Source organism: Corythoichthys intestinalis, chromosome 13 (assembly GCF_030265065.1).
Source record: "Corythoichthys intestinalis isolate RoL2023-P3 chromosome 13, ASM3026506v1, whole genome shotgun sequence".
Lineage (NCBI taxonomy): Eukaryota > Metazoa > Chordata > Actinopteri > Syngnathiformes > Syngnathidae > Corythoichthys > Corythoichthys intestinalis.
In genome coordinates this window covers 8250856-8262674 of record NC_080407.1, presented here as the reverse complement: position 1 = coordinate 8262674, position 11819 = coordinate 8250856, and the positions used below count along the sequence as shown (strand labels likewise).

General features: G+C 38.6%; 1 protein-coding gene across 2 annotated transcripts in view; it reads right to left on the bottom strand.

The window, feature by feature from the left end:
- Window positions 1–778: 778 nt before the first annotated feature.
- Window positions 779–11819, bottom strand: part of gsap (gamma-secretase activating protein) — a 49936-nt gene continuing 38895 nt past the window's right edge. For both annotated transcript variants that reach the window (XM_057856272.1, XM_057856273.1), the window contains 7 exons: window positions 10074–10144; window positions 9865–9959; window positions 7784–7903; window positions 7566–7627; window positions 4229–4327; window positions 4009–4105; window positions 779–2293 (listed from right to left, as the gene is read on the bottom strand). In XM_057856272.1, the coding sequence (XP_057712255.1) occupies window positions 2193–2293; window positions 4009–4105; window positions 4229–4327; window positions 7566–7627; window positions 7784–7903; window positions 9865–9959; window positions 10074–10144 (645 nt within the window). In that variant the 3' untranslated portion in view covers window positions 779–2192. The remainder of the gene's footprint in view (window positions 2294–4008; window positions 4106–4228; window positions 4328–7565; window positions 7628–7783; window positions 7904–9864; window positions 9960–10073; window positions 10145–11819) is intronic.

The following is an 11819-nucleotide window of genomic DNA, read 5'->3' as shown; positions in this document are numbered from 1 at the left end:
GTAGTTGTTTTGAGTATTCGTTTAATTAAAGTGGCGTTGTAATGTTTATTTTGAAAGTGTTTGCATTTAGTTGTATTGACTATACTGCGCTTTGGTCTGCTTCTTTTCACATGGCTGAATCCAACTGATCCCTGTTAAGACCAACGTAAGCCGAGTTTTTGTTTGAACTAATGTTTTTTAATGCATTCATAATTTAGTTTATAGGTATATTTAGATGTTTTTTGTGGGAATATGTGTCTGGACCATTTGTTAAGAGCATTGTAAAAAATACTTGAGCATTTTATAGCATTTATGCTAGCGGACTTTTTCTATGTAAGTTAGCCAATTGTTCTTTTGTTATACATAGATCCTCATTTTTTAAAAAAAATACACTGTTTGAGGCTCAGGTCAGGTTTTTTAATTTTCATATTCTCCCTCCTCTAACACACCTGAATCAAACTATCAGGATTGTTATCAGGCAACTGCAGAGCTTGCTGATGAGCTGATCATTTGATTCAGGTGTGTTAAAGACATGGAAAACAAGATGGATTGCGGCTCTCGAGGACCAGGGTTGGCCAACCCTGGACTAGTTAGTTCGATTAATCGAGTAATCGGATAAGGAACATTAAAATTAAAATACCTGACCTGAGCCTCGAACGGTGTATTTATTTATTTTTTTAAACGAGGATCTATGTACAACAAAAGAACAATTGGCTAACTTACATAGAAAAAGTACGCTAGCTTAAATGCTACAAAATGCAAGTTTTTTTTTTTTTTTTTTAAACAATGCTTTAACAATTGGTCCAGACACATATTCCCGCAAAAAACAGCTGCATATACCTATAAACAAAATTATGAATGCATTAAAAAACCCTGAACTAGTCCATCGATTAATCAACTACTAAAATATTCGATAGCTGCAGCCCTACCTGAATGTTCCTGTGTCTACCGTGCGTAGTGTCATCAATAAGTGTAAAGCCCACGGCACTGTGGCTAACTTCCCTAGATGTGGCCGGAAAAGAAAAATTGACGAGAGAGTTCAACGAAAGATTGTGCGGATGGTCGATAAAGAACCTCGACTAACATCCAAACAAGTTCAAGCTGTCCCGCAGTCTGAGGGTACAAAAGTGTCAATCCATACTATCCGTCAGCGTCTGAATGAAAAGGTACTCTATGGTAGGATACCCAGGAAGACTCCACTTCTGACCCAGAGACATAAAAAAGCCAGGCTGGAGTACGCGAAAACTTACCTGAGAAAGCCAAAAACGTTTTGGAAGAATGTTCTCTAATCAGATGAGACAAAAGTTTTTGGGGGGGAAAAGGCATCCACATAGAGTTTACAGAAAAAAAATGAGGCCTTCAAAGAAAAGAACACTGTCCCCACAGTCAAACATGGCAGAGTTTCCCTGATGTTTTGGGGTTGCTTTGCCACCTGTGGCACTGGACTGCTTGACCGTGTGCATGGCATTATGAAGTCTGAAGACTCCCAACAAATTTTGCAGCATAACGTATGGCCCAGTGTGAGAAAACTGGGTCTCCCTCAGAGGTTATGGGTCTTCCAGCAGGACAATGACCCAAAACACACTTCAAAAAGCACTAGAAAATGGTTTGAGAGAAAGCGCTGGACACTAGCCAGCAATGAGTCCAGACCTACCCATAGAACACCTGAAAATGGCAGTTTTGGAGAAGGCACCCTTCAAATCTCAGAGACCTGGAGCAGTTGGCCAAAGAAGAATGGTCAAAAATTCCAGCAGAGCATTGTAACAAACTCATTGATGGATACCGGAAGCGGTTGTTCGTGTTTATTTTGTCTAAAGGTTGTGCTACCAAGTATTAGGCTAATGGTTCCAATACTTTTGTCTGGCCTACTTGTGTAAAATGATAATGATTTAAATAATTTTTCCATTGTCTTTTGTGTTTTTTCATTGCAAGCAAAATAAATGAAGATCTTACTACCAAAGCATTTGTAATTGCAATCATTTTCTGGAAGAAATTGAGCATTATCTGACAGAATTGCAGCGGTGCCAATACTTTTGACCAGCAGTGTAATCCCGTCCATCGTCATCAATGGCAGCCAATGAGTTAAGATTATTCTAAGGACAAATGTATTGATTTGGCTTCCAGTTTTGGGTCACCGTCTTCCCATTCTACGATGGCTTTCGTTTTTAATCATCCCTTTGTCATCCTCATCTGTCCTATTTTTCCTTTTGGGTTCATTTTCTCTCAAATCCCAGCAGAATGAGTGTCTGTTTCAGAGCCGTCTCCTCCACAAATGTGGCGTCCACCTTCTCCTGTTCTTCGAAGGGGTTCACAGCTAAAACGCAAGAGGAAGGATGAAACCTCTTAGAGAGGATTCCACGTGAGAAACGTCCACACTCAATACTAACACGGTTTAGACAACTAATCGATTGTCATATTAGTTAGCTAAAATGTAAAGCCTGCAATAACTAATGTGATTAATATTGAAACCTACAGTGGGGCAAATAAGTATTTAGTCAACCACCAATTGTGCAAGGTTTCCTATTTGAAAAGATTAGAGAGACCTGTAATTGTCAACATGGGTAAACCTCAACCATGAGAGACAATGTGGGAAAAAAAAGGAAAAACACATTGTTTGATTTTTAAAGAATTTATTTCCAAATAAGAGTGGAAAATAAGTATTTGGTCACCTACAAACAAGCAAGATATCTGGCTGTCAAAGAGGTCTAACGAGACTCCGCTCGTTACCTGTATTAATGGCACCTGTTTTAACTCATTATCGGTATAAAAGACACCTGTCCACAACCTCAGTCAGTCACACTCCAAACTCCACTATGGCCAAGACCAAAGAGCTGTCGAAGGACACAAGAGACAAAATTGTAGACCTGCACCAGGCTGGGAAGACGCTTGGTGTAAAGAAATCAACTGTGGGAGCAATTATCAGAAAATGGAAGACATACTGTACAAGACCACTAATAATTTCTCTCGATCTATGGTTCTATGCAAGACCTCACCCCGTGGCGTCAAAATGATAACAAAAACGGTGAGCAAAAATCCCAGAAACACACAGGGGGACCGAGTGAATGACTTACAGAGAGCTGGGACCACAATAACAAAGGCTACTATCAGTAACAGAATGTGCCGCATGGGACTCCAATTCTGCACTGCCAGACGTGTCCCCCTGGTGAAGCCAGTACACGTCCAGGCCCGTCTGCGGTTCGCTAGAGAGCATTTGGATGATCCAGAAGAGTACTGGGAGAATGTGTTATGGTCAGATTAAACCAAAGTAGAACTTTTTGGTAGAAACACTCTCGTGTTTGGAGTAGAAAGAATACTGAATTGAATCCGAAGAACACCATGCCCACTGTGAAGCATGGGAGTGTAAACATCATGCTTTGGGGCTGTTTTTCTGCAAAGGGACCAGGACGACTGATCTGTGTAAAGGAAAGAATGAATGGTGCCATGTATCGAGAGATTTTGAGTGAAAATCTCCTTCCATCAGCAAGGGCATTGAAGATGAGATGTGGCTGGGTCTTTCAGCATGACAATGATCCCAAACACACAGCCAGGACAACAAAGGAATGGCTTCGTAAGAAGCATTTCAAGTGGCCTAGCCAGTCTCCAGATCTGAACCGCATAGAAAATCTGTGGAGGGAGTTGAAAGTTGCCCAACGAAAGCGCCAAAACATCACTGCTGTAGAGGAGATCTGCATGGAGGAATGGGCCAAAATACCAGCAACAGTGTGTGAAAAGCTCGTGACGAGTGACAGAAAACGTTTGGCCTCGTTATTGCCAACAAAGGGTACATAACAAAGTACTGAGATGAACTTTTGGTATTGACCAAATACTTATTTTCCACCATGATTTGCAAATAAATTCTTTAAAAATCAAACAATGTGATTTTCTGTTTTTTTTTTTCTACATTCTGTCTCTCATGGTTCTGGTTTACCCATGTTGACAATTACAGGCCTCTCTAATATTTTCAAGTGGGAGAACTTGCACAATTAGTGGTTGACTAAATACTTATTTGCCCCACTGTATTAGTCTTACCTTGCTCATCTTTATTGGAGAGCACTTTGATCAGGTGTGTCAGAGGCAAAAATTCAGCTCTGAAGCCTACTTTGTCTCTGCCGGTGAACGCGAAACCCTGCAGGAAGACAAATAGAAAACTGTTACTTTGTGACTTTGGCAAGAAATGATTTGATTTCTAATACGTGGGAATCCATAATGGATATTCCCTTGTGACTTTGCGAGAGTTTAAGTGTGTCACCTTGTTTCTGTTGTGTCTCCCCAGCAGATTCCCGACATAATCTCTACAGATGGAAGCTGAACTGACAGGATGATCCCACATACGGTAAAATCTGTTTGCCTACACACGCAAAAAAAAGTCAAGTTTCTATAAAAACAATCTACAAGCATATAAACATTCTCTGCCTTTCAATTTAGGGAGTAGTGCAATACTACAGTCCCTGACAAAAGTCTTGTTGCTTATCCATTTTGTAGAAACAGTTGCTAATAACCTGATTTTAAATTATTCAATTGGTTTCAGAAATGGCTCATATGAAAGCTAAGAGCCTCCCAAATGATGTTGAATGTACAAAAATATATTTGTTTCACTGAAAAAAGATTTATCATTTAATGAAGACATAAAGGTCAAATTATGGCAAGACAAAAGTTTTGTCGCCTATAGAAAGTAGTGGGAAAATTGAACAGAAAATGTACTCTAAATACAAAAATATGTTACATAACATAAGAGAATTAAGTAGTGGTGCTGTGAGATCCAAATTTAATATTTTGTATGACTTCCATGGGCTTCGGCAAGGATTCATACAATTTATTGATGAAGTCATCAGGAACGTCAAAGAAAGCAGACTTGCATGCCTCCCAGAGTTGATCAACAATCTTGGGTTTCGTCTTCCATGCTTCCTCTTTCATCCTGTTCATGTCTGGTGACTGGGCTGGCCAGTCCTGGAGGATGTTGATCTTCTTTGCCTTGAGGAACTTTGATATAGAGATTGAAGTATGCGATGGAGCACCATCCTGCTGCAGAATTTGTCCCTTTTTATGGTTAGGAATATAAGAGGCAGCTAAGATTTGTTGATATTTCAGACTAGTTATGTTACCTTCCACCCTGCAGATTTCTCGCACACCCCCATACTGGATGTAACCCCAGACCATGATTTTGCCACCACCAAACTACACTGTTTTGTGGAAAAAGGTGGATTTTTCAGATGAATCTTCCATTGAATTACACCACAGTCGCCGCAAATATTGCAGGAGACCTAGTGGAGCCTGCATGGATCCGAGATTCACTCAGAAAACCGGTTGTTCCGATCATCATCCGATTTTTGCTCCCGATCCGATCCCGATCGTTTTAGTTTGAGTATCTGCCGATCCTGATATTTCCTGATCCGATTGCTTTTTTTTGTTCCCGATTCAATTCCAATCATTCCCGATAATTTTTCCCGGTCATATACATTTTGGCAATGCATTAAGAAAAAAATGAATAAAACTCGGACGAATATATACATTCAACATCCTCAAGATGGCATTCATATGGCATATTAACATTCTTTCTGTGAGAGGGATCCACGGATAGAAAGACTTCTGACTTTGTATATTGTGACTAAATATTGCCATCTAGTGTATTTGTTGAGCTGTCAGTAAATGATACTGTAGCCATGCCCAAATGCATGATGGGAAGTGGAACCATGACTGTGCGTAGTGCTACAAATTGATATATCTTCTCTGCGTTGGGAATTAACATAAGGTGTTAAGAAAAATATCAATTGCTACCTTGCTCCCCCACATTGCTTCCCATGATATTTCTGCGCCATTACAGATTGAGCGCGACAATGCGTGAGTGGGTCGTGCAGCGCATGCATTAATTGCGTTAAATATTTTAACGTGATACATTTATTAAAAAAATTAATTACCACCGTTATCGGGATAAATTTGATAATCCTTAAGCCTAAACTAAAGACTCTGGATGAGTGTAACATATTATGTCCGTAACGTTAAATACAATTAGAAAACGATTTAATTAAAAAATATATATATATTAAAAAAAGGCATGGCCGATATTTTTTTGCCGATTCAAATACTTTGAAAATGACATGATCGGACCCGATCGATCGGCATCCCGATCATCTCTATTTGTTATGCTTGTTTTTTATACTTGTTCGCTTGCTCTTGTGGGATTATAATCAATAAATCTCATTCTGCATTTTCTAATCAATAAACATTGTCTATTTTGCAAAAGTGTGCCTGTTACTGATTCACCGCGAACCTGGAAATTTAGGAAAACAGCAAAGAAGATCAAGATCCTCCAGGACTGGCCAGCCCAGTCACCAGACACGAACATCATTGAGCATGTCTGGGGTAGGATGAAATAGGAAGCATGGAAGACGAAACCAAAGAATGTTGATGAACTCTGGGAGGTATGCAAGACTGCTGTCTTTGATGTTCTTGTATGAATCCTTGCCGAACCGCATGGATGCAGTCCTTCAAGCCCATGGAAGTCATACAAAATATTAAATTTGGATCTCACAGCACCACTACTTAATTCGCTTATGTGATGTAACATATTTTTGTAATTGAAGTACATTTTTTGTTCAATTTTCACACTACTTTCTGTAGCCGACAAAACTTTTGTCTTGCCAAAATTGGACCTTTAAGTCTTCATTAAATGATCTTTTTTCAGGGAAATAAATATATTTTGGTACATTCAACATCATTTGGGAGGGTCTTAGCTTTCATATGAGCCATTTCTGAAACCAATTGAATCATTAAAAGTCAGATTATTAGCAATTGTTTCTACAAAATGGATAAGCGACAAAACTTTTGTCAGGGACTCTATACACCTGCCAAATTTTTCATACCAAAAGCAAAAAGAAACTCCATCAGTCATGTCGATACAGAACTACTTTCTGTTTCTATCCACCACAGCCAGACGCTCGTGCGGGAGCTCATTAATCAATGTTTAATTATTATTTTTTCCCTTTCCTACATTAATATTTTAAGCCCGATTGTGAAACTTTGCCTCTGAATTATTTACGACGCCCAGCCTCGGTATCTCGGTGTGACCGGCTCACTTTGACGTGGCCGCAAATTACAGCCCTCCGGAATGGCATGCAAAATAAATCGAAACGAGCGGAACACGATAAAAACCTCGGCGGCGAGGGCCAAGATTTGTTGCGTCATACGCGCTTGTTTTATCTACGCCGGGCCGCCTAATAAATTGACAATCGAGATGTGAATCTTCCTAAATGGATCAACTTTTCCTGCGCTTTGCACTACTCCCACCTTCCAAAAGCATCCGACTGGCAGGAAACACAAAACACTCGACATTCCTCTGATCACAATGCAGACAGGGTGCACACACATTTATTAACATACTGTACCCACACACTTAGCACGTGGATATTACACAACAGACACAGTGGTGGACCACTCCCAAAGACTTGGATGGAGAACACCTCCCACCTCACACAATCGTGATTTACGGTTACTTGCAGACTTAAAAATAACCGCATGCACTTTAGTTTTAGGACAACTTGTAATAGTGCATTGTTTAATGTTAAACAAGTGGAAATACAATTATGTACCTCGGGAAGCCTCTTTAATACGCTGAACTTCAGTTTCTCGTTAGCTGCACTGTTGTCCAGATCTGCGGAAAGTCGAAATGAAAAACATCCTCTTCATAAAATTTCTTAAGCTTTACGGAGATAGACGACCCATCCATTTTCACTGCGAAAAATGGATAGGACGTCCATCGCCGTCAATGGCACTGACATGACCATTCGCTGTTTTTACGTGTTTGCACCTGTCACGACTCGAGACACGAAGGTATCTGTCAGCTGTAGGAATCCGTGGTCGACGTACTGTAGGAAAGTGTGACGAGGGAGGCAGCGCAAAGCCATCGTCGTTAGCAGCGTGTGGTAACCTGAACATAAAAAATTACGTTTTCAGGACACCATAGATGCTCTTGTTTTTACAGTGGCTATGAAAAAGTATCTGAACCTTTTGGAATTTCTCACATTTTGGCATAAAATCACCATCAAACATGATCTGATCTTTGTCAAAATCACACAGATGTAAAAACAGTGTCTGCTTCAACTAAAACCACCCAAATATTAATAGGTTTTTATTAGGGTTGTTCCGATCATGTTTTTTTGCACCCGATCCGATCGTTTTAGTTTGAGTATCTGCCGATCCCGATATTTCCCGATCCGATTGCTTTTTTTTGCTCCCGATTCAATTCCAATAATTCCCGATAATTTTTCCCGATCGTATACATTTTGGCAATGCATTAAGAAAAAAATGAATAAAACTCGGACGAATATATACATTCAACATACAGTACATAAGTACTGTATTTGTTTATTATGACAATAAATCCTCAAGATAGCATTTACATTATTAACATTCTTTCTGTGAGAGGGATCCACGGATAGAAAGACTTGTAATTCTTAAAGGATAAATGTGACTTTGTATATTGTGACTAAATATTGCCACCTAGTGTATTTGTTGAGCTTTCAGTAGATGATACTGCAGCTATTTAACTGTTGTGCCCAAATGCATGATGGGAAGTGCACCCATGACTGTGCATAGTGGTACCAATTGATATAGCTTCTCTGCGTTGGGAAATAACATAGGGTGTTAAGAAAAAGATCAATTACTACCTTTCTTCCCCACATTGCTTCCCACGATATTTTTTAATCGTAGGCCGAGGGATTGTAAGGCTTTAGCCAAATAAAAAATGCTCCAAAGGCTGCCAAAATTGACTCTACTCATTTTACGCTGCTTTTTAGCTCTATATATAGGTAAAACAGCGCCATTACAGATTGAACGCGACAATGTGTGAGTGGGTCGTGCAGCGCATGCGTTAATTGCGTTAAATATTTTAACGTGATAAATTTTAAAAAATGATAATAATTAACGGGATAAATTTGATAACCCTACCTTAAGCCTATACTAAAGACTCTGGATGAGTGTAACATATTATGTCTGTAACGTTAAATACAATTAGAAAACGATTTCATTAAAAAAAATATATATAGGGGTGTCAAACGATTAAAATTTTTAATCGGGTTAATTACAGCTTAAAAAATTAATCGCAATTAATCGCAATTCAAACCATCTATAAAATATGCCATATTTTTCTGTAAATTATTGTTGGAATGGAAAGATAAGACACAAGATGGATATATACATTCAACATACGGTACATAAGTACTGTATTTCTGTATTATAACAATAAATCAACAAGATGGCATTACCATTATTAACATTCTGTTAAAGCGATCCACGGATAGAAGGACTTATAGTTCTTAAAAGATCATTTTTAGTACAAGTTATAGAAATTTTATATTAAAACCCCTCTTCATGTTTTCGTTTTTTAAAAAAAAATTGTAAAATTTTCAATCAAAAAATAAACTAGTAGCCCGCCATTGTTGATGTCAATAATTACTCACACTATGCTCATGGGTGCTGAAGCCTATAAAATCAGTCGCACCCAAGTGGCAGCAGAGGGCGGTAAAACACAAGTACAGCTTTCACTGTGCTGTCATTTTAATCTGAGCAGTGCATTTGTGCGTTAATTGCGTCAAATATTTTAACGGGATTAATTTAAAAAATTAATTACCGCTCGTTAACGCGATAATTTTACCAGCCCTAATATATATTTTAAAAAAGGCATGTCCGATATTTTTTTGCCGATTCCAATACTTTGAAAATGACGTGATCGGACCTATCTGGTTTCTGTTATTTTTTCTTGCGTAAATTGAACTTTAACTGTTTAATTTGTACATATCATATTGAGTTTGTAATGTTGGCAAATACCTTATCATAACCCAAAGAATTAATATTGTATTGTTTCGTCATGAAATTTGTTATTGGCCCTACCAGGTGGGAGGGGCATGCAGAGACCCCTAGTGGCTTCCAGAATCCGAAGCATGAAGTGGAACACGGCCCACTCGCCTGGACTGGCTTGCTGTGCTCTGGAACAAAATAGAAAAATGTGAGTACATGCAGTGATGTGAGCTCACACGTCATACATCATGTTACGCGGATGCTTTACTCCTCCACAACGGGAGGAGCGGGTTGATACTCACAGGCATAAAACACGAGGGCCCAGCTTGTGCTTCAGCCAGACTGACTCCAGCATGTGTCTGATCAGGTCCAACTACACACATACACAAACAGTTAGTTGTTTGGGAAAGAGGCTCAATCATATTGTAATGAAACGGTGCGCATCTTGAATGAGACAACAGCACTTAGTAAGGGTTTTTATTTTTTGTGTATATATTTGCAGCACTATTTTTGGACAGCTCGCTGGTCTGTTTCCTCGCTTCCCTTTTTCGAAGCCACGCTTCCTTGTTTCATTTCCACCCAGTCGAATTAGCGTGTGAACACGAGGAGCAACGGGCTATTGGTGACATCCGTTCGCCATATATACAGTACGCAAATGATCAAACACTGATTTCGAAGTCACATGGATGTGTAACATGACAACTAGGGCTGTCAAAATTATCGCGTTAACGGGCGGTAATTAATTTTTTAAATTAATCACATTAAAATATTTGACGCAATTAACGACAGCACAGTGCAATGTCCACTTGTTACTTGTGTTTTTGGGAGTTTTGTCGCCCTCTGCTGGCGCTTGGGTGCGACTGATTTTATGGGCTTGAGCACCCATGAGCATTGTGTAATTATTGACATCAACAACGGCGGGCTACTAGTTTATTTTTTGATTGAAAATTTTACAAATTTTATTAAAACGAAAACGTTAAGAGGGGTTTTAATATAAAATTTCTATAACTTGTACTAACATTTATCTTTTAAGAACTACAAGTCTTTCTATCCATGGATCGCTTTAACAGAATGTTAATAATGTTAATGCCAGCTTGTTGATTTGTTATAATAAACAAATAAAGTACTTATGTACCGTATGTTGAATGTATATATCCATCTTGTGTCTTATCTTTCCATTCCAACAATAATTTACAGAAAAATATGGCATATTTTATAGGTGGTTTGAATTGCGATTAATTACAATTAATTACGATTAATTCATTTTTAAGCTGTAATTAACTCGATTAAAATTTTTAATCGTTTGACAGCCCTAATGATAACACAAGAGTGCCTCAAGTGACAAAAACTGATTTAGCTTATCTGAATTTTCAGCTGTTATTTTTTTTTTAATTAGGTTTCCAAGGTGATTATGTCAATACTTTGTTACTACCGATAGTTTCGGACTATAAGCTGCTACTTTTTCCCTTCATTTTGAATCCTTGTTTGCTTTTTTATTTGGGTTAATAGGTAGCACTTTATTTGACAGCAGTGTCATAATTTTGACATGACACTATCATGGGCATTACTGAATGCTTAAGACAGATGTCATTGGGTGTCATTCAACAAATTATGTCACTATCTCCATTTAGATCCAGCTCGGATCTTTAACATCCATTCAAAAGTAAGACCATTTGCCGGAAACCACTAAATGACATCTGTTAGAAGCATTCATTAATGCTCATGACAGTGTCATATCATAGTTATGACGGTCTTATGACAGTCTTGTGACATTGCTGTCAAATAAAGTGTTACCAAATACCATAACTAGGAATTAATGAAACAACTGGAGCAGGAACTGAAGAAATAATTAGCAATTTTGATTGTTATTTGCATCTGTAGCGCTGCAATGCATGCTAAGAGGCATGTTGGACAACAACAGTGTTGACAGCAGGATGGCCATTTGGCCAATGATGGTCAAATGTAGCTTCTTGAAGCAATGGTGGTTCATTTGGTCATATGTGAGTCATATGATGCTCCTGTCAAATAAAGTGTTAGCAGTTAATATC